The sequence below is a fragment of the Lissotriton vulgaris genome, chromosome 1_2 (genome assembly GCF_964263255.1).
Source record: "Lissotriton vulgaris chromosome 1_2, aLisVul1.2, whole genome shotgun sequence".
Taxonomy (NCBI): domain Eukaryota; kingdom Metazoa; phylum Chordata; class Amphibia; order Caudata; family Salamandridae; genus Lissotriton; species Lissotriton vulgaris.
The window spans coordinates 313441435-313469344 of NC_141686.1; the positions used below are offsets into that span (position 1 = coordinate 313441435).

General features: G+C 45.6%; 2 protein-coding genes across 5 annotated transcripts in view; one reads left to right on the forward strand and one right to left on the reverse strand.

Moving 5' to 3' along the window:
* Positions 1-27910, forward strand: part of LOC147736595 (membrane-spanning 4-domains subfamily A member 4A-like) — a 225483-nt gene that overhangs the window by 32558 nt on the left and 165015 nt on the right. The window lies entirely within an intron of this gene.
* On the reverse strand, positions 207-17639 carry LOC147736596 (uncharacterized). Its single transcript, XM_086953583.1, has 3 exons — positions 15772-17639; positions 14560-15679; positions 207-260 (listed from the first exon to the last, which is right to left on the reverse strand). Exons 2-3 carry the CDS (start codon positions 15664-15666, stop codon positions 207-209), a joined length of 1161 nt encoding a protein of 386 aa, XP_086809709.1. The 5' UTR covers positions 15667-15679; positions 15772-17639.

Below are 27910 nucleotides of genomic sequence, written 5' to 3' on the forward strand. Positions count from 1 at the left end.
GAATGTTCCAGAATCCCACATCATGTGTCTCACTGCTTTTCCACCTTCTCACGGTAAAACTTGGCAGTTGCACTTTAATCTTCTGATCCGCACATCAGAACGTCCTTGGGTTTCTCCCATCTCCTCCGGATACTATGCAGACAGTGGTCCTTCCGGTGTTCATCAGCAGCTCTCATCCTTGCCAAAAGTACTCCTCCCGAGCCTCTTCATCTCTCGTATACAATGGGCCTTTCACTCACTGTGAGATTATATGAACGCACCTGCAAGAAGAAGAAAACATTGCGAACGCGAGCAAACGTTCACATTGAAGGTTAAACATTAGAATCCAAGGGCCACATGTACTTAGATATCATTTTACTGAATAGAGAATTTTAGCGATTTGCTAATTGGGAATCAAAGACACAATTTACAAATATGTCTTTGACACTGTTAGCGATTCCTAATTGAGCCACAATAGACCTACCTCATCAATATTCATGAGGTAGGTCGCAATTCGTAACCCACTGGGAATCACTAAAAAACAGGGGTGGTACCCTGCTAGGGCCATCGGACCATCAAGTCTGTGATTACTTTTAAATAAAGCAATGTTTTTTTCTGCAGCACGTTTTAGAAAACAGGATGCATTAAAAAAATGAAAAGCTTTCTTTTCATTTTTTAATATTTGGCAGTGGTCCTGACACTGCTTTGGAAAAAGAAGAGCAAAATTGCACCGGGTTTTGTGCCTGTTGTACTTAAGTGAAGAAGAACGTTATGCTAATGACTAAGCTCACACTATGTTTATGCTGATATATTCTAATATTTTATTGATTATTATATCATCTTTTTTGTAGAAAATATTTTGGTGTTATTATAAGTTAGTACATACAAAATGTTAATACATGTGACATAGATGGAGGAGTGTGGCTCAATGGTTAGAGTGGCAGACCTTGATGCAGAGCTCTGGCCAGGGACCAGGGTTCGATTCCCGCCTCGGCGGGTCTCGGGCTCATAAATTCCTCTGACAGGATATTCTCGCCTCAGTGCCTATTCTAATCATGGGTCCCACGCTGCAACTCTGGGCAATAGCTTGCTTAATCTCCACAACGGCCCCAACAGCGCGAGGGATGCCTGGTTTCACCATGGAGGTGCCCAGGAGTGGACACTTCACAAGGAAATCCAGGAAGGGTTACTGAGCGGTATGAGTACAAGCGCCGGGACACCCCGGTCCGGGGTAGCTGTGCGCTATACAAGTACAACACATTTACATTTACATTTACATTTCGTGAATGATAACAAACAATCAAAAAACAATTTTAAAATACAGAAGTGCATTCCCATTTCAACGCGTTTCGGCGTGAGCCTTCTTCAGGAAGTCTCACGGAGGGACTAGATGGAAGACGCCCGCTCCACGTACCCAGTCACACGTCTCCAAATGGTGCCTATGCAGAAATTATGACGGATTTCAGATATCCTAATCAGAACCAGAACTCCATGTTCGGTTGGGACTAATTATCAAATTAAGTGATCTTGAGCGGGCGTCGCTGCTCTTCTTCATCTACGAACCATTGCAACTACTCCTCGTTTTATCTACACGAATAGGAAATTCTTCTAATAAGATATGAGCCAATGTATATTACAGATTTGGTGACATTTATACCTGACACACCTACGGATCCCAGTCATCCATCCTGTATTTCCAACTTTAAGTTAACGTAATTGTGCATGAATACAGACTTCCTGAAGAAGGCTCAAGCCGAAACACGTTGAAATGGGAATGCACCTCTGTATTTAAAAAATGTTTTGGGATTGTTTGTTATCATTCACAAAATCTATGTCACATGTATTAAAATGTTGTATGTACTAACTTATAATAACACAAAAATATTTTCTACAAAAAAGATGATATAATAATCAATAAAATATTAGAATATATCAGCATAAACTTAATGTGAGCTTAGTCATTAGCATAACGTTCTTCTTCACTTAAGTACAACAGGCACAAAACCCGGTGCAATTTTGCTCTTCTTTTCCCAAAGCACTGTTTCCTTGCTAGGGTTCATCCCATAAGGCAGGGGCCCCTTTCTTCTAAATATAGTGGTCCTGACACTGCCTGCTCTTATAAAATGTTTTAGCATGCATTCTCAATGGGGAAGGAGTCCCCAGGTGGAACTGGGAGTGTCTCCAATAGATATACTCAAAGCATATTGGGCCTCCTAACATTAACTCTCAATCCCACTGCACTCCACACTACATGCCCAGTCTCCATCCTCCTCACTTCAGTATCTGGATCACCAGCCCTCAGCCAATGGAATGAAAACAATACTACATGTTTACTGTACAGGGAATCTGTCCTCACCCTCCTTCTAGTGCCAAGGTAAACCTGGACACCCAGAAGAGATCTCTCTGGTTTCATCATTTACAGCCTTATTCATCAAGGCCAAATCGGCTCGCAAAGGGCCAGATTCTGAGAATCTGGCCCTTTGCGAGTGCGATTTTTGCATTTGGGATTCATCATCCCAAATGCAAAAACCGCTGATTGCGATCTCGCAAATTTGCGAGGAATTACATTGAAGGAATCTCTATTTGAGATTCCTTAAATGTAATTCATCATCCACATTTCTTTTGCAAATTCGCAATTTCTGGACGCAATTTACCGCGAGGTCAAACCTCACTGTAAATTGCGAAAACTCAGAAAAATGCATTTAAATGCATTTTTCTGAGTTGCATATTACACACAGACATGTCCTTTGGACATGTGTGTGTTCAACACCTGTGTCAAATGTCATTTGAGGGGTGCTACATGGTGTCCTTTGGACACCCCTGGCACCCTTCAAATCGCAATCTTATTTGCGATTAGCAAATTGCTAATCGCAAATAAGGAATACTCCCCATTCATTCCTATGGGAGTTTTTCCTTATTTGCGATTAGCAATTTGCTAATCGCAAATAAGGAATCAGTAGGAATCGCACAAAATTTTGCTAATCCTACATGAATCCCGTTTTGCGAGTCCTTAATAGCGATTTGCTATGATTCGCTATTAGGGCCTCGCAAAACGGGAGATTGATGAATCAGGCTGTTAGACTCATAAACACACAGAATCCTACTGCCACGCATGTATTATATGCCAGCACACACCTGACAGATGCACAGGATGTCAGCACAAGCTTCTGGATTACACATGATAACAGAACTTTACATGAGGTGGGTCATCAGGCCACACTCTCAATGGCACAGATAAAAAGTCAAGTCAAGTCAAGTTTAAATTTATATAGCGCACTACTCACCCAGAGGGTCTCAAGGCGCTTGAGGGAGGGGGGAGCTTTACTTATCAAATATCCAAGTTTTAAGTTGTTTCCTGAAGGAGAGGTGGTTCTGTGTGAGGCGGAGGTGGGTGGGGAGGGAATTCCAGGTCTTGGCCGCTAAGTAGGAGAAGGATCTTCCTCCCATGGTGGATCTTTGGATGCGTGGAATTGCGGCGAGGGCTTGATTGGACGATCGAAGTTGGCGGGTGGGGGTGTAGAAGGACAGGCGCGTGTTGAGGTATTCGGGTCCTAGGTCGTAGAGGGCTTTGTGTGCGTGGGTGAGGAGGCGGAAAGTTATTCTCTTGTTGACGGGGAGCCAGTGGAGGTCTCTCAGGTGACCGGAAATGTGAGCTTGGCGGGGGATGTCTAGAATGAGTCTGGTTGAGGCGTTTTGGATGCGTTGGAGTTATTTCTGTAGTTTGGCTGTGGTTCCGGCGTAAAGTTTCCGTAGTCTAGTCGGCTTGTGACCAGTGCATGGGTGACCGTCTTTCTTGTTTCGGTGGGGATCCAATGGAAGATTTTGTTGAGCATTCGTAGGATGTTGAAGCATGATGATGAGACGGCGTTGACTTGTCTGGTCATCGAGAGGGAGGAGTCTAGGATGAAGCCCAGGTTACGTGCGTGGTCGGTTGGCATGGGTGCGGTTCCCAGGGCTGGTGGCCACCATGAGTCGTCCCAGGCAGAGGGGGATGATCCTAAGATGAGGACTTCCGTTTTGTCTGAGTTAAGTTTTAGACAGCTGTTCTTCATCCACCCAGCTACTTCTTTCATCCCTTTGTGTAGGTTGGTTTTGGCGGTGTTTGGGTCTTTGGTGAGGGATAGGATCAGCTGAGTGTCGTCTGCGTAGGAGATAATTTTGAGGTTGTGTTGGCGCACGATGGATGCGAGGGGACTCATGTATACGTTGAAGAGGGTGGGACTGAGTGAGGATCCTTGGGGTACGCCCCAGATGACTTTGGTGGCCTCTGATCTGAAAGGGGGAGGCGGACTCTCTGGGTTCTTCCGGCGAGGAACGAGATTATCCAGTCTAATGCTTTTCCTTGTATTCCGACGTTGCTGAGGCGCTGTATGAGGGTGCTATGACAGACCGTGTCGAAGCCTGCGGAGAGGTCGAGTAGGATGAGGGCAGCAGTTTCTCAGGACACCCCCGCGCCGCACGGCCACCAGCTGTAGCGTCTGCGTCCCCTCGCTACTGTCCTCAGCCTCGCTGAGCCCGAACCAATGACCCCGCCCCGCCGTCATATTTTGCGTGTGTTTTCTTTATTTTGTGCTGCCTGTATCGTTTTGCCCTTCTGTTCTGTGCCCTTTATTTTTCCTTTTTTGTGCCTTGCATTGTTTAGCGCCGCTCTCTGTGCCCCCCACCCGCTTCCCGCTCCCCGCTTCCCGCTTCCCGCCGCCTGCGTGCGGCCACGCCCCCTTACCTTCTGTGCCCTCCCCGCTCCCACCTCCCAGCTGCTCCGCCATCCCTCCCACTTGGCCATAAATGGCGACCGCGCAGCGCAGGTGAGTGTGACCTGACCTCAGGACAACCCCGCGCCACACGGCCACCAGCTGTAGCGTGTGCGTCCCCTCGCTACTGTCCTCAGCCTCGCTGAGCCCGCCCCGTCGACCCCGCCCCCCGCCGTCATATTTTGCGTGTGTTTTCTTTATTTTGTGCTGCCTGTATCATTTTGCCCTTCTGTTCTGTGCCCTTTATTTTTCCTTTTTTGTGCCTTGCCTTGTTTAGCGCCGCTCTCTGTGCCCCCCCACCCGCTTCCCGCTCCCCGCTTCCCGCCGCCTGCGTGCGGCCACGCCCCCTTACCTTCTGTGCCCTCCCCGCTCCCACCTCCCAGCTGCTCTGCCCTCCCTCCCACTTCGCCATAAATGGCGACCGTGCATACGCACAGCGTTGACGCGCAGTGGGCGTGCCGATTGTGCGCCGAAGGCGCACCAAAGGTAAGCCCGTCTGCGCCCGTCCGCGCCTGGACCACGCCCAGCGCCAGACCCCCTGGCCCCCACCGACGGAAGCCGACCCGACGGACCTACGACACCACCGAACTCAACGCTCTCAACACCGGCCGAACCCCGGGTTGCTACCGAGCCACACCGAAACGCACCCACGGACCCTTCAGCTGCCACTCCTGCAAGTTCACCTGCAACCGGACCCACGCTACACCAGCACCCACCAAGCCGAACTCCAGCAGCACCCACCTGAAGTTCATCCTGCTCAACACCCGCTCCGTCCACAGACACGCCGTCGAGCTCTGGAACCTGCTCGACACAACCTCACCAGACGTCGCCTTCCTCACGGAAACCTGGATGAACGCCTCCTCAGCGCCCGACATCGCCATCGCCATCCCGGACGGCTACAAGATCATCCGGAGGGACCGCGTCAACCAGACCGGAGGAGGCATCGCCATCATCCACAGAAACACCATCCGCATCACGACCGACACCGACGATACCCTCGCACCCACCGAACACCTGCACTTCCAGATCCACGTCAACCCCAAGACCACCCTCAGAGGCACCCTCATCTACAGACCCCCGGGACCACGCACACAATTCAGCGAAGACATCGCCGACTTCATCAGCCCGCACGCCCTCCCCTCCGCCGACTACATCCTCCTCGGGGACCTCAACTTCCACCTGGAGAACAACAACGACCGCAACACCACCACCCTGCTGGACAACCTCTCCAACCTCGGACTCAAGCAACTGGTGACCTCCCCCACCCACTACGCCAGACACACACTCGACCCGATCTTCTCCTCCAGCAAGGACATCGCCTTCAGCCACGCCACGGGACTCCACTGGACGGACCACAGCTGCGTCCACTTCAGCTTCAGAAGGACCACGCTCCACCATCACCAGCAACAGGTTCCCCGCAGAAGCTGGAACAAGATCACCGCAGACCAACTCGCTACCTCCCTGAGCAAGAACCCTCCCACCAGCACAACGAACCCCAGCCAAGCGGCCACCAACCTCACGAAATGGATCAGCGACTGCGCAGACGACCTCGCCCCTCTGAAGACCCCGCCGAGCAGACCCGGCAGCAAGAAAGCACCTTGGTTTAACGACGAACTCAAGAGCTCCAAGAAGAACTGCAGAGCACTCGAGAAAACCTGGCGCAGAGACCCAACACCAGACAACATGACTGCCCTCAAGCTCGCCACCCGAAAACACCACCAACTGATCCACGCCACCAAGAAAACCGCATTCAAGGAACGACTAGACAACAACGCACACAACAGCAAAGAACTCTTCAACATCGTGAAAGAGCTCTCCAACCCCAACGCGGGAAACAACGACATCACCCCTTCGGAAGACCTCTGCAACTCCCTCGCCTCCTACTTCCACAACAAGATCGCGGACATACACAACAGCTTCAGCACTCAACCGACGCATGCCACGATCGAACCACCCCCCCCCCCACAACCACCCTCCGCGCCTAGACCCCGATCAGCACCGAAGACACCGTCAACACAATGAACTCCATCCACTCCGGATCCCCGACAGACCCCTGCCCTCACCACGTCTTCAACAAGGCCGACGCTGTCATCGCACCCCACCTGCGGGACATCATCAACACCTCCTTCAACACCGCTACCTTCCCGGAGAGCTGGAAGCACGCCGAACTCAGCGCCCTACTTAAGAAGCCATCAGCCGACCCCACCGACCTCAAGAACTACCGCCCCATCTCGCTGCTTCCGTTTCCAGCAAAAGTCATCGAGAAGACCGTCAACAAGCAACTAGCCGCCTTCCTCGAGGCGAACGGCTCCCTCGACCTCTCGCAGTCTGGCTTCCGGGCAAACCACAGCACCGAGACCGCCCTGATCGCAGCCACCGATGACATCCGAGCCCTGCTCGACAACGGAGAAACAGCGGCCCTCATCCTCCTGGACCTCTCCGCGGCCTTCGACACTGTCTGCCACCGTACCCTAGTACAGCGCCTCAGCAACGTCGGAATCCAGGAGAAGGCACTGGAGTGGATCATCTCCTTCCTCGCCGGAAGAACACAGAGAGTCCGCCTCCCTCCGTTCAGATCAGAGGCCACCGGAGTCATCTGTGGCGTTCCTCAAGGCTCCTCGCTCAGCCCAACACTCTTCAACGTCTACATGAGCCCCCTCGCAGCCATTGCACGCCAGCACAACCTCAACATTATCTCCTACGCCGACGACACCCAGCTGATCCTCTCCCTCACCAAAGACCCCGCCACCGCCAGAGCCAACCTACAGGAAGGGATGACAGACGTTGCCAAGTGGATGATGAACAGTCGCCTGAAACTGAACTCGGACAAGACGGAAGTCCTCATCCTGGGATCTGCACCCTCCGCCTGGGACGACTCCTGGTGGCCCCCCGCCCTGGGCAGCGCACCCAAACCCACGGACCACGCACGCAACCTGGGCTTCATCCTGGACTCATCCCTCTCCATGACCAGACAAGTCAACGCCGTCTCCTCGTCGTGCTTCAACATCCTGCGCATGCTACGTAAGATCTTCCGATGGATCCCCACCGAGACCAGGAAGACTGTCACCCAGGCCCTCGTCATCAGCCGTCTGGACTACGGCAACTCCCTCTACGCCGGAACCACCGTCAAACTCCAGAAGAGACTCCAGAGGATCCAGAACACCTCAGCACGACTCATCCTGGACAACCCCCGCCGCAGCCACATCTCCAGACACCTGAGAGACCTGCACTGGCTCCCGGTCAACAAGAGAATCACCTTCCGTCTCCTCACCCACGCACACAAAGCCCTACACAACCAAGGCCCAGGATACCTCAACAGCCGCCTCAACTTCTACGCTCCCACACGCCAGCTCCGGTCGACCAGCCACGCCCTCGCCGCCGTCCCCCGCATCCGAAGAGCCACCACAGGAGGAAGGTCCTTCTCCTACCTGGCCGCCAAGACTTGGAACTCCCTTCCGACCCACCTCCGCCTGACCCAAGACCACCTCGCCTTCAGGAAGCAGCTCAAGACCTGGCTGTTCGAGCAGTAGCGGACCCCCTCCCCTCAGCGCCTTGAGACCCTCCGGGTGAGTAGCGCACTATATAAATGCTATGATTGATTGATTGATTGATTCTCCGTTGTCCAGTAGAGTTCGAATGTCGTCTGTTGCTGCGATGAGGGCGGTCTCGGTGCTGTGTTTGGCTCGGAAGCCGGACTGTGACGGGTCGAGGGATTTGTTGGATTCGAGGAAGGCGGCGAGTTCACTGTTGACGGCTTTCTCAATGACTTTGGCAGGGAAAGGGAGGAGCGAAATGGGGCGGTAGTTTTTAAGTTCGGTGGGGTCTGCTGTAGGTTTCTTCAAGAGGGCGCTGAGTTCGGCATGTTTCCAGCTTTCCGGGAAGGTGGCGGAGTTAAGGGAGCAGTTGATGACGTCTCGGAGATGGGGTGCGATAATGGAGTCTGCTTTGTTGAAAATGTGGTGGGGACATGGGTCGGTTGGCGATCCTGAGTGAATGGTGTTCATCAGGTGGATGGTGTCTTCAGTGGTGATTGGGTTCCAGGCGTAAAGGTTGTTGGAGGGGGTTTTGGTTCGGAGGTTGGTGGGGTGGGCTGGTCTCCAAAGCTGTTATGTATGTAGGCGATTTTGTTGTGAAAGAACGAGGCAAGAGAGTCGCAGAGGTCTTGGGATGGAGTGATGTCATTGGTGCCGGCGGAGGGGTTGTAAACTCTTTGACGATGTTGAATAGTTCTTTGCTGTTGTGGGCGTTGTTGTCGAGTCGATTCTTGAATGCTGATTTCTTGGTGGATCGGATCAGTTGGTGGTGTTTGCGGGTGGCGTTCTTGAAGGTGGTCAGGTTGTCAGTGGTTGGGTTTTTACGCCAGGCTTTCTCGAGGGTGCGACAGATCTTTCATAAGGGCATCATTAAACCAGGGGGCTTTTTTGCTGCCTTGTTTGATTTGATGGTTTTTCAGGGGTGCTAATTCGTCGGCGCTGTGGGTGATCCATTGTGTGAGGTTGGTAGCTGCTTGGATTGAGTTCGATGATTTTGCAGGAGGGTTTTGGTGAAGCGATGTGAAGAGCTGTTCGGTGGTAATTGTATTCCAGTTTCTCCGGGGAATAGGTTGTGGGTGGTTGTGGGTCGTGGTATTTTTGTAGTTGAAGTGAACGCAGCTGTGATCCGTCCAATGGAGAGCTGTGGTGTGATTAAAGCAGATGTGCTTGCTGGAGGTGAAGATTGGGTCGAGCGTGTGCCCGGCAAGGTGGGTGGGGATGTCGACGAGTTGTTTGAGTCCGAGATTGGTGAGGTTGTCTAGAAGGGTGGTGGTGTTGCTGTCGTTGTTCTTTTCCAGGTGGAAGTTGAGGTCTCCCAGTAAGATGTAGTCCTCGGAGGGGAGGGCGTGAGGGCTGATGAAGTCAGTGATGTCATCGCTGAATTGTGTGCGGGGTCCGGGTGGTCTATAGATGAGGGTGCCTCTGAGTGTGGTCTTAGGGTCGGTGTGAATCTGGAAGTGAAGGTGTTCGGCGGTTGTGAGGTTGTCATCGGAACTGGTCGTGATGCGGATGGTGTTCTTATGGACGATGGCGATGCTTCCTCCTGTTTGGTTGATGCGGTCCTTTCGGATGATCTTGTAACCGTCCGGGATGGCTATGGCGATGTCGGGCGCTGAGGAGGTGTTCATCCAGGTTTCTGTAAGAAAGGTGACGTCCGGCGATGTGGTGTCTAGTAGGTTCCAGAGTTCAATGGCGTGTCTGAGGACCGAGCGGGTGTTGAGTAGGATGCACTTCAGGTGGTTAGTGTTGGAGCTCTGTTTGGCGTCTTTGGGTTTGGTGTGGGTCCTGATGCAGTTAAACTTGCAGGAGTGGCAGGTGAAGGGTCCATGGGTGTGTCCTGGGGCGGCATGGTAGCAGTTTGGGAGTCGGCCGGGGTTAAGTGCTGAGAGGGTAGCGGAGTCATACGTAAGGCGGGTGGAGAGGTGTTTGCGGGGGCCAGGGGGTCTGGCGCTGGGCGCGGTCCAGGCGCGGACGGGCGTAGACGGGCTTACCTTTGGCGCACCTTCGGCACGCATAGGGCACGAACGCTGCGCGTGAACGCTGCGCGCAAAAGCATCTGTCATATGTGGATAGTGGAGGGGGCGGGGCGAGGGAGGAGCAGCTGGGAGGCGGGAGCGGGGTGGAGAGGCTGGCTACGAGGCACAACAACAAATATGGCGGCGAAAGCAAAACCGAAACAGGGCCAGATTGGGGGCAGAAAGTTGGATGTCGCAGTGGCACCGGCACAATCAGGCAATAATTGGTTAATTTAAAATCAGGCAATGCGAGCGCTCAATAATAATAAAATACTTTGCACAGATTAAAATGCGAGCAGCAGCAGTGAGCACTAGCAGGCAGCAATTCTTCACAAGTAAAGCAAACAAAGCGCTACGATACCCAGATCACAAGTAAAGCCAGCAAAGCGCTTCGATATCCAGGAAGGGAGCGTGGGGAGCGACCGCTTCTCAGATCTCAAAACATGGTATGTTTCCACTACCATTAACCTCTAGGTTGCTAAGACTCCTACCTCTTGTCCTCCGACCCTACCCTCCAGGTTCTACCTCTTTTTTGGATGTTTTGGGTAGTGCACAACTAACCCTTCATAATGTTTTTCCATGAAAGGTATCCATGCCAAATTGCATCCTTTTGTTCAACGGTATTAAGATGGAATATCGACGGGAAAATATCGACTAGCATTAATATCGTAGTAAGAATATCGAAAATCAAAAATATCGCTTAAGTAAATATCGTTGTAAAAAATATCGTTTATTTAGAATGACATAAATATCGTCAAACAAAAATATCGATGAATAGAATATCGTTGACTAAAAAGTCGTTGTATATAATATCGTCAAAAAAATATAATGTGTTAGAAAAAAAAAAAATTTATTATAATGTTGTGTATAAAATTAGAAAAAATAATATTAGTAAAACTAAGGTTAAAAAAATAATATTTTACAAAAGATTTGTTAATATTCTAGTAGCGGGTTATTGGTATTATAGGGGATAAGGGTGGGTAGTAATTTAAAATTTAATATAAAAAATGTAAATAAAAAAACAATTTAGAAATTTAATCAGAATGCGAAATTTAAAAATAGTAAATAGATATTTACACGAAAATTTAATTTTAATGATTAATGAAAAAGTCATATTTAATTTTTAGTGGCGGGTAATTGGTATAATAGGGGATAAGGGTGGGTAGTAATTTAAAAATTAAAAAAAATAACAAAATAAAAAATTGCGAAATTAGAAAAATAATCAGAATTCGAAATTTTAAATTTCAAAAATAAAATTGTCACGAAAATTTATTTGTAATCCTTAAAGAAATTATTATAATAACATTTTTGGAGCGGGTAATTGGTATTTTAGGGGATAAGGGTGGGTAGTAATTTAAACATAAAAAAAAATAAAATAATAAAAAAATGCGAAATATGAAAAATAATCAGAATTCGAAATTTAAAATTTCAAATTTGAAATTGTCACGAAATTTTATTTATAATCCTTAATGAAAATATTATCAATAATTTTTTGGATTGGAGTTAGAATAGTTATTTATTATGCTTTACTATCCAGCACTTTCCCTGACTTATGTTGGACTGGAGTTAGAATAGTTATTTATTATGGTTTACTATCCTGCAGTTTCCCTGACTTATGTTGGACTGGAGTTAGAATAGTAATTTATTATGGTTTACTATCCAGCACTTTCCCTGACTTATGTTGGACTGGAGTTAGAATAGTAATTTATTATGGTTTACTATCCAGCACTTTCCCTGACTTATGTTGGACTGGAGTTAGAATAGTAATTTATTATGGTTTACTATCCAGCACTTTCCCTGACTTATGTTGGACTGGAGTTAGAATAGTAATTTATTATGGTTTACTATCCAGCACTTTCCCTGACTTATGTTGGACTGGAGTTAGAATAGTAATTTATTATGGTTTATTATCCTGCACTTTCCCTGACTTATGTTGGACTGGAGTTAGAATAGTCATTTATTATGGTTTACTATCCAGCACTTTCCCTGACTTATGTTGGACTGGAGTTAGAATAGTAATTTATTATGGTTTACTATCCAGCACTTTCCCTGACTTATGTTGGACTGGAGTTAGAATAGTAATTTATTATGGTTTACTATCCAGCACTTTCCCTGACTTATGTTGGACTGGAGTTAGAATAGTAATTTATTATGGTTTATTATCCTGCACTTTCCCTGACTTATGTTGGACTGGAGTTAGAATAGTCATTTATTATGGTTTACTATCCAGCACTTTCCCTGACTTATGTTGGACTGGAGTTAGAATAGTAATTTATTATGGTTTACTATCCAGCACTTTCCCTGACTTATGTTGGACTGGAGTTAGAATAGTAATTTATTATGGTTTACTATCCTGCACTTTCCCTGACTTATGTTGGACTGGAGTTAGAATAGTAATTTATTATGGTTTACTATCCAGCACTTTCCCTGACTTATGTTGGACTGGAGTTAGAATAGTAATTTATTATGGTTTACTATCCAGCACTTTCCCTGATTTATGTTAGATTGGAGTTAGAATAGTAAATTTTTTAGGATTATTATCCAGCACATTCCCTGAGTTAAGTTATGTTTGGATTTAGAATAGTAAATTATTATAGTCTATTCTTTTCATAAATATACATTAAATACATTTGTATACAATTTTTATTTTCATATGACAAGTGTAAATTAAGAAACAATATTTTTAACAAAATATTTTATTGACATTTTGATTTGGTACTACAAAGATTGTACAAATTTTTTTTTTAATTTCACATTATTTTTGGTAACAAATTATATAGCATTTTTAGACATAAATAATGTTTTTATCATATATAAATTGTTATATTAAATTTTAATATTTTTATTAAAATTTAATATATTACATATTTATTATGTGATTATTTTTAACATGATATGTACATAACATACATTTACATTTTGTTACATTTGAGAAAAATATTATAAATGACATTCACTTTTCTAATAATAAACAAATAATACATAATTATTTTAAACATATTAATGTATTTATTACAATATTCATATGTTTTTTAACAATAAAAATACATTTATTAATACATATTGGGTATATTGTGGTATTTTATACAATGTATTTTTTATTGAAAGTCTATTTTGTCCTATTTTACTTTTTATTATGCAGCCATCTTAGTTTAGGAACTTCACTTTTTTTTCTATCAACATCGTTGTTTGGGTCATTTTAGAAAACGGAAGCTCGCGGTTGGGAGCTGTTTCTTGTTGGTGAAGGTAAGTTTGTTTCTCATTACTTTTAAAGATATTTAAGTAAAGTTTAGTGATAGTTGTAGTGTGTATGTGTAGATATGTGTAGTACTTTACATAATATGTGCGAATTACGTGTTATTTAGCGACGTTATGGAGAACGTACTTTGTGAGGTAGTTCGAACAAAAGTAACGTTTACTGTCGATTAAGGGATGAATTTAGATTGTTTTTATCTTTTCTATACTATGTGTAGGCTATGCGTATTTCCTATGTTTTGAGGTTATTTTTTATTTCGATATTTTACAGGTTTTCCTTTTGGTGAGCAGATGGATTGTGACGTGTTTTTTTTAAGCAGGTACATACTTTTACATTGTTCTGCTTTTTTCGGGGTCTCAACTTTTTTTACTCGTGAGGATTTATCGTTTTTTTCATGGTTTCTATTTCGAGAGGATTGCTACGGGACTATTATCAAACAGTTGTATTTTTACATTTTGTTGGGATTTTTACACATTGGATATGGATAGCTGTTGGTAACATTTCTGTGGAAATTATCACCATGGAACATATTCTACAGCAGCAGAACCGTAAGTAAAAGTGATATTTACTTTTGGGTTGCATTGTGGTATAGTGTACTATTTAGTAAAATGTAATATTATTATGTCTTGTAAAAATATATTATTGATAATTTTACATGATATAATATTAATAAATTTTACTACATAGTATCTTTTATAATGCTTTGCTCACTTTTTGGAATTTTATATTTAAAGGATTGATTTTGCTATTAGATCTAAGTATGCTAGACCTTCTATACTTGGGTACATTCTAGTTTTTTGCTGCAGATATTCGTACATGTTTAATGTTTGTTTACTTAGTTTAGGGCCAATTTTAGAAAGCGATTGTTCTATTCTGAGTTCTTGGTAGCTTTGCTCTTTTTTTATGCTTTGGATCAGTTTGTGAAGTGTTGGTTGACTTCTCCCTAAAGTGGCTTGGAAGGCATTATGCCATCCTTCAACTGCGTTATTAGTTTTTGCTTTCTGTGCTATTGTACTAGCATATACATTCCACCATGGTATTTGAAATTTAGGTTGTCTACGGTGGCCTGAACGATGTAATCTTCCAACCCAGGTATCTTCAAAGTAGTCTAAGAAGGGAGTTAGTATTTTTTCATTGGTGCGGTAGAAAGGGCTGTCAATTAATAAATTGTAGTAGTTAGCTACTTCTGTTGTTGGTACATATGCTAATGCAATCAACTTTTTTATTTGATAAGCAAAGTTACTGTTTGTAGAATATTCTATGCTTAAAGTTGATTTTTGTAAGTGCCTCCATATGCTTTGGTTGTAGTGATAATAACAACCTTGTATGGAGGTATGGGGATATATTTTTAGGATTGCTTGAATCATGGCAATTTCAAAGTCAATGATAATTCTTTGAGGATAGTAATTATCTGTTAATTCTTTGATCGTTGTTAAAATGTCAACGTAGGTAGTATTAGTTTTGTTTGGCAGCAGAGTATAAATAAGAGGGATATTTGTATCTTGGTATTCCCCATGAATGGTGTAAAGTTGATAGAAAGGTTTGGGACAAACTTTAAAAGTCCCATCCATCATCCATGTTTCACATGATTTAAGCTTTAGCAAATTATTATTTGTAGCAAAAAGTAAAATTCTTTTGTCCTGGCTGTTGTTGTCATACATTAAGAATTTATCCTCATTATGTGTAATGGTATATTCAGGATATATTTTTATATCCTGAAAACTTTCTGGTGTTGGTGGAGTTGGATCAGAAGCACGTTTAGTTTTTGCAATTAATCTCTTTAAGTTGGGAATAGAAGGTAGCTGTCCTGTCACATGTTCAGGAACTTTGCTTAATACATTTTTTAAAATGCTAGTGCTTGTTTCTTGTGATCCTGTACTAGCATCTTTCAATGTTTCTAGTGCTTCTCTCACTTCCACTTCAGTTACATTTGGTGGGTGGTTATGCTCACGTACATTTAACACATTGTTATCAACAGTTGTTGCTCTACCATAGCATGCATTAGAGTAATATTTACTACATTTCCAATGGGTCTTATTTGCTTTCACTCTTTCTTGGGTGTAGGTGTAACCCATGTAGCTCAGCATTAGTTTTCCTTTTTGCGAAGTAATGAAAGTAGCTCCAGTTGCCATGTCTAAGGTAGATCTGTGGAAATATATATATGTGTTTTTAAGAATATTGAACACAATTTATAGACATGTGTCTAATACTAGGCTACAGTGCTAATGTATACTTACTATGTGGCTTCACTGGTAAACCTTTTATTCTTACTTCTTTTTCAGATTTGTATCCTCTTTAAGTTCTGTAGTAGTGTTAAAGAATAATAGAAAGAAATACTTTAGTGTAATAAGTTTTTCATTTTAATTTTTGCATTTTTACACATACAGTGATTATACTTACTTAATGTAGTAGAATATGTTGGTAGTGTAGTTGTAGATAGGCAAATAATTTTGTAGAGTCTGTGGAAAAAATTATCATTGTGTTACTTGTAGTATTTGGATGATAGTAGTTAGATACATGTATTTAAAATTTTACATTTACTTAGCCAGTTTAAAAATTTTTTATCAGCTATCTAAGTAGACATGGATAAGGTAGTTAATAAAAGTGCTTACATCTAACTGTATTGTCGTTGTTGATAAGTTCAACATGTTTAGTTGTTACTCTAAAGAACAACAGTTTTAAAAATCGGGAGTTTATGGACTTATAGTAACTTCGAAAGAAAAATGGTATTTAACTTACTTGAAGTGTAGTGTGATGTATTGTAGTTGTAGTCGTTCGTTTGTATTCTCTTCTCTCAGCAAGGTAACCGTTTTTCTCCAAGTTTGGGCCAAAAATGGTAAATTACGTTAGGTGTGTAATTGTATTTATATGAGTGAGTTAATTAATGGTAGTTTTGGATTGGTTCAATTAGTGGAAATTCAAAATCATTGGTTGAGAACGTTATTTGGCGTGGGAAAACCGTTATTTTTGTGAGACGATGTTGCTTCACTATTTGTTTGTAAAAGTATATATTAAATGTTTTAGTGATGTAAATAAAATAGCAAAAAAATTTAAGTTAAATCAAAGAATAGTGCATTTCGAGTTGTTTATAAAAAGACGATATTTTTTGTATATATTTAGAGTACATAGGTCGTCGATGTTAGTGTAGTCGATATATATGTCAAAGGTAGTGTTATTTAAAATACAGTCGATAATGTAGTAGTCGATATTTAAGTAGTCGATATTAATGTTAACGATATTAGGGTTGTCGATAAAAAAATATCGATATTTGTGTGAAATCTATGTTATGTATAGGATGACGATATTTCTGTAAGCGATGTTTTAGTGACGATATTTATTATAGACGATATTTATGTTAACGATATTTCATCATGGAACCTGTTCAACATCCTGTGGATTCTAAAGGTAGCCAGAGATTGAAGATACCCTTGGAGGGGGCTGAGAAAATAACTTTTCTATAGTTCATTTTTGTTCGGGAAAAAGTGATGGGCAAGTAGAATATGTTTTTTATTTCTAAAAAGTGCCATCAACAAAAGGTTTGTTGTTTAAGGATCACCATATAACCAGCTTTCGGAATTTAGCAGAGTTGTAACTCCCAAAATTGTTTTTTTACCACAGACATTGCATTTTGTTAAGATGTAATACATTTTTCCTAATTTCTGTCACGTCAACCTACTTGTCATTTATGCTGGAAACAGTTTCTAAACCCATTGGTGATCCCAAAAAGATACAATTCTGAATTTATAAAGGGACCTTTTGTGTATATCCCTCAAGGATTTCCCAAATGAACTAACTGTTAAAACAATAAATAATGTAAATAAGTAGGAAAAACAGACATTTGTGACAATGTTTTCATCTGTAGTTTTTTGTCACAATGGCGGGTTTTTAAAAGTAATATACCGTTACGTCTGTGTGAGAAATTGAGTTCTTGGTTGAGGGTGTGAAACCCTAATCAAGCAACAGCCACAGAAAGTATTCTACAAAAAGTCACTAGATTTTTATGTACTCGACCCTCTGTTAGCTTAGCACAAAAGCAGTCAGGTTTAACTTAGAGGCAATATGAAAAGTATTCATGCAGCAAACACACAGCAATAAGGTGAAGACAGAACACAAGAAAAATACCAAACCAATTTAGGAAAATAGAGTAAAAGTTTATCAATTTGTTTGCCAACAAAACAATAAAAATACAATCAGTAGAGCTAGAGATATGCAATTTCAAAGATTTGAGGCAATTATAGTGCCTAAAATCACAAATTGCTTCTCGTGGTTATCTGGTCATGGAAGATGGGAGAAAATTACAACTTCAGGCACCGTAATGGAGCACGAGCTGGATTCAGTAACCACGTTAGTCCTGCTGAAAAAGTTATCTTTTAAAGTCCAGCACAAAGAGTTCCATTAACAGTGTGGGGGACCTCAGGGCACATGGACAACATTGTGATGGGTCATAGCTGTAGTGCAAAGAGCAGGCCGAGTGTCACAGAAGGGCATCGCTGTAGTGTGAAGATCCTGTCAGGCTTCGTAGACAGTCATTGCTGGAGCTACACGTAGGTGGTCACGACTGGCTGTCGATGTAGCGCAAGGCGCAGATCTCGCACTGCAGGTCTTCGCTGCCCGTCACTGTAGCACGAAGAGTCGGATTCACAGGAGTGTTGCCTTGGCAGTCAGCGTGGGAGGCAAGATCTTGTTGTGAACAGGCCCGTTCACAGTCACGAAGAGCTGAAAACATCAGGAGTCAGAGGAGTGCACTCTAATACCAGCCTAGGGTCTAAGGACATGGGAGGCATCTCTTGGGAATCAGGGACTCACTTTTGTAGAGGTAAGCAGCGCTCAGGCTGTTCCTGTTGCAGGGCCAGACAGCAGGTCAGATGGGCAGATGTAGTGAGGCCTCTGGAGCGTGTTATGTCCCTGTAGCATAGAACCGGAGGTCAGTAGCTGAACCTTGAAGTCACTCAGCCTGGGATGATGGGAGCAGGTCCAGTCTTACTTCTCAGCAAGCAGAACATGCCTCAAGAAGGTGTGCAGCAGGGCAGCCTTCTTCTGTAGTATCCAAGAGTGCTAGAGTGTACTGAGCAGAGGGTTATTGGGTCCCCTTTTTAGGGCTCGGACTACGCCCCCAAAGGGGCGGAGCTTCGAGATCCTAATGTTAAAGAAAAAAAAAGGATATGTAGGGCTATGGCCAGACACATTCCTTAAATTCCATAGTGTTTTATGGCATGTGCCTAGTGATTCGTCTTCGCTGTGCTGTGTATTTAGTAGCCTTGACGTGATAGGCTATATTGACTTTTCGTCCGTCATTGATGTTAGTTTCATGGCATATTCTGTACGTGAACGAGCACAGCAGAGGGATTAATCTTAATTAGGAGCTGTCAGAGTGCCCGTGTAATGCAATCCAGATGATGCGTGCACTTTCACAGCGGTGAGCGCGTTCAATGTAAAATGATGAGGCAGCAGGCGAGGCTCACAGAAGATGACTCATACATGCTCGTCCACACTGTAGTTCTTGTGTTTCCTGAATATTCTCATTTCCAAAGGTCATTTCCTTCTTTTCCTCGCACGCTGCGCTGCACTATTTTTGTCTGTGGTTTAAAAAACGGGGTTTAAAGGCGTTTTATTATAAAACATTTGGATTCTGGTTCTGTAAGCTTTGTTTCCGAATTTTAATAAGTGCTGACATGCAGACTACTGGTTGAATAAATGATGAAGGTTAAAAGTGACCTTCGTGACACGTGCTGTCGAGCCTGACTCCCAGAGTTAACATGCAGTCATCATTATTTTAAAGTTTGTGGAAAAAACGTGAATACGCAATAATCATGGAAAACAGAGCCTTCCCGCTGTTACAATGGGAATTCACAAATGTCTTGTGTGTCTCACGTAATGCCAATGGCTATTTCATTAGGAAAAATTAGACTCATTGATACATGAACCACCACCAGCAGTACTACCAGTACTACAGCCACCAGTACTACCACTACCACCACCACCAGTAGTAACAGTACCACGACCACCAGTACTACCACTAACACCACCACCACCAGTACTACCACTAACACCACCACCAGTACTGCCAGTACCACCACCACCAGTACTACCACTACCATTACCACTACCACCACCACCAGTACCACCACCACCAGTACTACCACCACCCCCAGTACTACCAGTACTACAGCCACCAGTACTACAACTACCACCACCACCAGTACTAACAGTACCACGACCACCAGTACTACCACTACCAGTACTACCAATACCAGTACCACTACCACCACCAGTACTACCACCACCAGTACCACCATCACCAGTACCACCACCACCAGTACTACCACTACCAGTACTACGGGCAACAGTACCACCACCACCACTAGCACTACCACTACCGGTACCACCACCAGTACTACCACTACCAGTACCACCACCAGCACCAGTACCACCACCACGAGTACTACCACTACCAGTACCACCAACACCCCCTGTACTACCAGTACTACAGCCACCAGTACTACAACTACCACCACCACCAGTACTAACAGTACCACGACCACCAGTACTACCACTACCAGTACTACCAATACCAGTACCACTACCACCACCAGTACTACCACCACCAGTATCACCACCACCAGTACTACCACTACCAGTACTACGGGCAGCAGTACCACCACCACTAGCACTACCACTACCGGTACCACCACCAGTACTACCACTACCAGTACCACCACCACCAGTACCACCACCACCAGTACCACCACCACCAGTACCACCACTACCAGTACTACCACCAACAGTACTACCACTACCAGTCAGACCCTCCAGGATTTCGCGATTTCGCGATTTGCAAAAAAATCGCGAAATCGGCAGTTTTGTAAAAATGCCGCGATTTTTACAAAACTGCCCGCGAAATTTGGACGGTTGGTCTGCGCAGGGAAGGAGGCCCCTTTTAGATGTCTGTGATGACAGGACAGCTGTCTGCAATGTCAAAATGTGGGGCATATTTGTTAGGCCTTTGCAGGCATCAGTTACAATAATGTCCGTCTATGATTTCAGGAGCTGGGGGGAAGTGTCTTTTTAGCAGATCTCGCCCGACCTGCTCAGCTGATATGCCGGCCCCACGTGTGTATTCCTACACATCGCCCTCGTTGGGAACAGGGGGCGGCTTTACTCCTAGAAGTAACACCGTCCCCCTCCCACCCATGGTGAATCTCTAGGAAAAGTGAGATTTCGGACAGCCTGTGCATCGTGTGGTGGAGCAGAGCAGAGGCAGGCGCAGCGGCGTCAGGAAGTGACCGGAGCAGGCAGGCTGCAGACAGAGCCACAGAGGCGGGATACAGGCCGGAGACCCCTCTAACAAAGGCCGGGCCCCCCTGCTGCCCCCCTCCCTCGGACCCGAAAAAAAAAAAAAAAGAAAAAGAAAGTGTGGTGGAGCAGGCAAAGGAGGCGTGGGGGGAGGTGGGCTGATATGACCAGCGGCAACTGCGGGCATTTAAATGAAGAGCAAATTGCGAGGAACGGAAAGATGTGCAGCGTGGAGAGGGGGGAGCTGTGAATGAGACGTGAGGGGGCCCGAATGGGGGAGGGCTGGATGATGTAGAGGCGAGGGGAAGAGAGATTGGAGGAGGGGGGAAGGTGAAGAGACGACAGGGGAGACTGAGAAGTGTGAGATGTGAAGGAAGAGTGAAGGAGCTAGAAAGGGAAAGGTTGGAAAGAAATGGAAGGTGAGAGTTGCAGAGGGTGGGAGGAAGATAGAGATGGCAAAGGAGAGATGGGATAGAAGAATTAGGTGTGCGAAAGGAGGCCAAGGCTAAAGAGGGGAGGGAAGGGAGAGGCCTTGAGGGGGGCAGAACGAGGTTGAGATGGGGAAAAGATGAATAGAAAAGATGGGAACAGAAGGGAGAAAGAGTACAAGATGTAGAGAACGGTGGGACAGGAGAATAGAGTTGCGAGGAGAATGAGTAAAAGGTTCCCAGAGAGGAAATGGAGGGGGGCGATGAGTTCTTGAGAGCTGAAGTGGGGGAGGGGGGCAAAGAGGAGGGAAGAGAAGAGGAGGAGAGGTGGGGAGTTTAATATAAACGAGAGACAAAGATAGAAGACATTGGAAGGCAAAGGAGAAGTGCTGGAAGTGAATGCACGAGAGAGGCAGGAAGGACAAACTGAAAGCAGGAGGGAAAGGCATGAAAGGAAGAGCTATGCACTGAAAAGAACCGAGGCAGAAAATTGGAGTGAAAAAGAGAGAAAAAACAATGAAGAGAACTGAGCGAGTAAGGAGGAAAGACAATTTGAAAGAGAATGATAAGAAGCACTGGAGGGGGAATTATAGGGATGAGAAGTGATGGAATCAAGAACAAAACTGAAAATGAGAAAAGAGAAAGGGGAGGAAGGGAATAAAGAGAAGAGAAAGGGAAGGAGCAATGAAAACAGAGTAAAGGAAGAGGAGCAACAAGGATTGAGAAAAATAACAGAAAAGCAAGAAAACGAAGAGAGAGAAGGAACGAGTCAATGACTGAAATGGAAATAAAAGAATTATTTTAGGTCTGTGTTGATAGTACAGCTGTCTGCAATGTCAGTATGTGTTCCTTATTGGATATGCCTTTGCAGGCATCAGGGTGTCGATACTCATGCTCACAAAATTCCAAGGAAAGGAAAGACGGGCAGTGGCCATTGAACCTTGTTGCTGCATGATGAATGGTTTCCTGTCTGTGCAGAATGCACTGTTCAACGTAACCAACAAGAAAACTACAATTATCAGGCTACATGAATTATCAATTTCTTTGGAGATGGCAACCAGTGCAGGAAAGTAGGGGGAATCCACCTGATCTCACTATCGGCAGATGTCCCAGAGAAAAATGCTGAATTTGTCCTGGTGTCTGATATCTCAGCAGCGCCTGCAAGCTGTTTGTATTCGGCTGGGTGCCGCAACGTGCAGGCAGTAGGAGGGCTTTCTTATTTCAATATTCAGCTGGGAGCAAAAGTTATCTTACCTCTATCTAGTAGCGAGGTGTGGCTCACTGGTTAGAGGCGGCAGACCCGGAGGCTGAGAACGGCCCGGGACCAGGGTTCGATTCCCGACGCGGCAGGGTTGAGGACCAGGGTCAGCGGACTGATAATTCTCGCCTCGGTGCCCACTTTGGGCAGTGATCACACTCGGTAACTCTGGGCATTAAGCTTGCCTCATCGCTACAACGGCCCCCCACAGACGCCGGGGATGCCTGGCTTCACCTTGGAGATACCCAGCACGGGACCATCTCACAGGGAAAGCCAGGACGGGTTCCCCAGCGGTCATTCGCGCCAGGATACTCCGGTAGTAATTGAGCGCGCTACAAAACACCTTACATTACATTACATTTACATTAAAATCCCATCGAAATTGCAGGGCACACAATGGTCTCTACAACAGGTATCTTAACCCTGTAAGATATTTTAAAATGCAGCCTCTATGTAACCAATTGAGTAACCTAGAACAGATTTACTGTCACATTTGTCATCTGTTAGCAATATCTTTGCAGCAAATTTAAAAAAAGAAATATTATGCTGCTACCAATGTTGCAGGGCATCAGTGGCACCCGCAATTGGCAAAAGAGGGTGCCTGAGGAAGAGGTGTCCTGCCTCTCGGATCCGTAGGCAGCAGTGCCCCAATAGGGGTGCATACATGCCACTAGAACATGTCAGGGATAAATACAGCTCCCTCCCACGAGGTTAGGACTGGTGCTGTGCTTACGTAGCGCTGCAGACACTTTAAACATGTCTATTTCAAAGTGGAAGAGACTGCTAAAACACCTACCATTGATTTCAGGCTGAAAATGAAGGATTATGAGTAAAATAAAGTGCCGCAAAAATGCCGCTAAATTTCCATATTTGTGCCGCTAAATTTCCAAATTTGTGCCGCTAAATTTGCTAATCCATGCCGCAATATCCTGGGGGGTCTGACCAGTAACACTACCTCCAGTACTACCACTACTACCAGTACCACCACCAGTACTACCAGTACCACCACCAGTACTACCAGTACTACCATTACCATTACCACTACCACCACCACCAGTACCACCACCACCAGTACTACCACCACCCCCAGTACTACCAGTACTACAGCCACCAGTACTACAACTACCACCACCACCAGTACTAACAGTACCACGACCACCAGTACTACCACTACCAGTACTACCAATACCAGTACCACTACCACCACCAGTACTACCACCACCAGTACCACCATCACAAGTACCACCACCACCAGTACTACCACTACCAGTACTACGGGCAGCAGTACCACCACCACCACTAGCACTACCACTACCGGTACCACCACCAGTACTACCACTACCAGTACCACCACCAGCACCAGTACCACCACCACCAGTACTACCACTACCAGTACCACCAACACCCCCAGTACTACCAGTACTACAGCCACCAGTACTACAACTACCACCACCACCAGTACTAACAGTACCACGACCACCAGTACTACCACTACCAGTACTACCAATACCAGTACCACTACCACCACCAGTACTACCACCACCAGTATCACCACCACCAGTACTACCACTACCAGTACTACGGGCAGCAGTACCACCACCACTAGCACTACCACTACCGGTACCACCACCAGTACTACCACTACCAGTACCACCACCACCAGTACCACCACCACCAGTACCACCACCACCAGTACCACCACTACCAGTACTACCACCAACAGTACCACCACTACCAGTACTACCACCAACAGTACTACCACTAACACCACCTCCAGTACTACCACTACTACCAGTACCACCACCACCACCAGTACTACCAGTAACACCACCACCAGTACTACCACTACCAGTAGCACCACCACCACCAGTACTTCCAGTACTACCACCATCAGTACTACCATTTCCACCACCACCAGTACTACCACTACCACCACCACCACCAGTACTACCAATACCACCAGTAATACCAGTACTACCACCATCAATACTACCACCACCAGTACTACCACTACCAGTACTACCATTACCACTACCACCACCACCAGTACCACCACCACCAGTACTACCACCACCCCCAGTACTACCAGTACTACAGCCACCCGTACTACAACTACCACCACCACCAGTACTAACAGTACCACGACCACCAGTACTACCACTACCAGTACTACCAATACCAGTACCACTACCACCACCAGTACTACCACCACCAGTACCACCATCACCAGTACCACCACCACCAGTATTACCACTACCAGTACTACGGGCAGCAGTACCACCACCACCACTAGCACTACCACTACCGGTACCACCACCAGTACTACCACTACCAGTACCACCACCAGCACCAGTACTACCACTACCAGTACTACGGGCAGCAGTACCACCACCACCACTAGCACTACCACTACCGGTACCACCACCAGTACTACCACTACCAGTACCACCAACACCCCCAGTACTACCAGTACAACAGCCACCACTACTACAACTACCACCACCACCAGTACTAACAGTACCACGACCACCAGTACTACCACTACCAGTACTACCAATACCAGTACCACTACCACCACCAGTACTACCACCACCAGTATCACCACCACCAGTACTACCACCACCAGTACTACCACTACCAGTACTACGGGCAGCAGTACCACCACCACTAGCACTACCACTACCACCACCAGTACCACCAGTACCGCCACCACCAGTACCACCACCACCAGTACCACCACCACCAGTACCACCACTACCAGTACTACCACCAACAGTACTACCACTACCAGTACTACCACCTCCAGTACTACCACTACTACCAGTACCACCACCACCACCAGCACTACCAGTAACACCACCACCAGTACTACCACTACCAGTACCACCACCACCACCAGTACTTCCAGTACTACCACCATCAGTACTACCATTTCCACCACCACCAGTACTACAACTACCACCGCCACCAGTACTACCACTACCACCACCACCAGTACTACCACTACCACCAGTAATACCAGTACTACCACCATCAATACTACCAGTACTACCACCACCAGTACTACCACTACTACAGCCACCAGTACTACCACTACTACAGCCACCAGTACTACCACCACCACCACCAGTACTACCAGTACCACCACTACCAGTACTACCACTACCAGTACTACCATTACCAGTACTAGCAGTACCACAACCACCACCACTACTACCAGTACTACCACCTCAGTACTACCAGCACTAACACCACCAGATTAGTGAGTAGAGTAGTGAGTAGAGTAGTGACAATACTACCAGTACTACCACCACCAGTACTACCACTACTACAGCCACCAGTACTACCACTACTACAGCCACCAGTACTACCACCACCACCAGTACTACCAGTACCACCACTACCAGTACTACCACTACCAGTACTACCATTACCAGTACTAGAAGTACCACAACTACTACCAGTACTACCACCTCAGTACTACCAGCACTAACACCACCAGATTAGTGAGTAGAGTAGTGAGTAGAGTAGTGAGTGCAGAGTAGTGAGTGCAGAGTAGTGAGTGCAGAGTAGTGAGTGCAGAGTAGTGAGTGCAGAGTAATGAGTGCAGAGTAGTGAGTGCAGAGTAGTGAGTAGTGAGTAGAGTAGTGAGTAGTGAGTAGTGAGTAGTGAGTAGAGTAGTGAGTAGTGAGTAGAGTAGTGAGTAGAGTAGTGAGTAGAGTAGTGAGTAGAGTAGTGAGTAGTGAGTAGAGTAGTGAGTAGAGTAGTGAGTAGAGTAGTGAGTGCAGAGTAGTGAGTAGAGAGTAGTGAGTAGAGTAGTGAGTAGAGTAGTGAGTAGAGAGTGAAGAGTAGTGAGTGCAGAGTAGTGAGTGCAGAGTAGTGAGTAGAGTAGTGAGTAGAGTAGTGAGTAGAGTAGTGAGTAGAGTAGTGAGTAGTGAGTAGAGTAGTGAGCAGAGTAGTGAGCAGAGTAGTGAGTAGAGTAGTGAGTAGTGAGTAGAGTAGTGAGTAGAGTAGTGAGTAGAGTAGTGAGTAGAGAGTGCAGAGTAGTGAGTGCAGAGTAGTGAGTAGTGAGTGCAGAGTAGTGAGTGCAGAGTAGTGAGTGCAGAGTAGTGAGTGCAGAGTAGTGAGTGCAGAGTAGTGAGTAGAGTAGTGAGTAGAGTAGTGAGTAGAGTGGTGAGTAGTGAGTAGAGTAGTGAGTAGCGTAGTGAGTAGAGTAGTGAGTGCAGAGTAGTGAGTGCAGAGTAGTGAGTGCAGAGTAGTGAGTGCAGAGTAGTGAGTGCAGAGTAGTGAGTAGAGTAGTGAGTAGAGTAGTGAGAAGAGTAGTGAGTAGAGTAGTAAGTAGTGAGTAGAGTGGTGAGTAGAGTAGTGAGTAGTGAGTAGAGTAGTGAGTAGAGTAGTGAGTAGAGTAGTGAGTAGTGAGTAGAGTAGTGAGTAGTGAGTAGAGTAGTGAGTAGAGTAGTGAGTAGAGTAGTGAGTAGAGTAGTGAGTAGTGAGTAGAGTAGTGAGTAGTGAGTAGAGTAGTGAGTAGAGTAGTGAGTGCAGAGTAGTGAGTGCAGAGTAGTGAGTGCAGAGTAGTGAGTGCAGAGTAGTGAGTGCAGAGTAGTGAGTAGAGTAGTGAGTAGAGAGTGAGTAGTGAGTAGAGTAGTGAGTAGAGTAGTGAGTGCAGAGTAGTGAGTGCAGAGTAGTGAGTAGAGTAGTGAGTAGTGAGTAGAGTAGTGAGTAGAGTAATGAGTAGAGTAGTGAGTAGTGAAGTGAGTAGTGAAGTGAGTAGTGAGTAGAGTAGTGAGTAGAGTAGTGAGTAGAGTAGTGAGTAGTGAGTAGAGTAGTGAGTAGAGTAGTGAGTAGAGTAGTGAGTAGAGTAGTAAGTAGAGTAGTGAGTAGTGAGTAGAGTAGTGAGTAGAGTAGTGAGTGGAGTAGTGAGTGGAGTAGTGAGGGGAGTAGTGAGGGGAGTAGTGAGGGGAGTAGTGAGGGGAGTAGTGAGGGGAGTGGTGAGTAGTGAGTGAGTAGAGTAGTGAGTAGAGTAGTGAGTAGAGTAGTGAGTAGTGAGTGCAGAGTAGTGAGTGCAGAGTGCAGAGTAGTGAGTGCAGAGTAGTGAGTGCAGAGTAGTGAGTGCAGAGTGCAGAGTAGTGAGTGCAGAGTAGTGAGTGCAGAGTAGTGAGTAGAGTAGTGAGTAGAGTAGTGAGTAGAGTAGTGAGTAGAGTAGTGAGTAGTGAGTGCAGAGTAGTGAGTGCAGAGTAGTGAGTAGTGAGTGCAGAGTAGTGAGTGCAGAGTAGTGAGTAGTGAGTGCAGAGTAGTGAGTGCAGAGTAGTGAGTGCAGAGTAGTGAGTGCAGAGTAGTGAGTGCAGAGTAGTGAGTGCAGAGTAGTGAGTAGTGAGTGCAGAGTAGTGAGTGCAGAGT

Excerpts from the sequence above, each read along its gene's own strand:
- LOC147736596 (XM_086953583.1), bottom strand. The coding sequence starts at position 15,666 with ATGGCAACTGGAGCTACTTTCATTACTTCGCAAAAAGGAAAACTAATG. Across the intron at positions 261-14,559 it reads TTCAAATACCATGGTGGAAT|GTGCGTTCATATAATCTCAC; the intron begins GTATATGCTAGT and ends TTCTTCTTGCAG.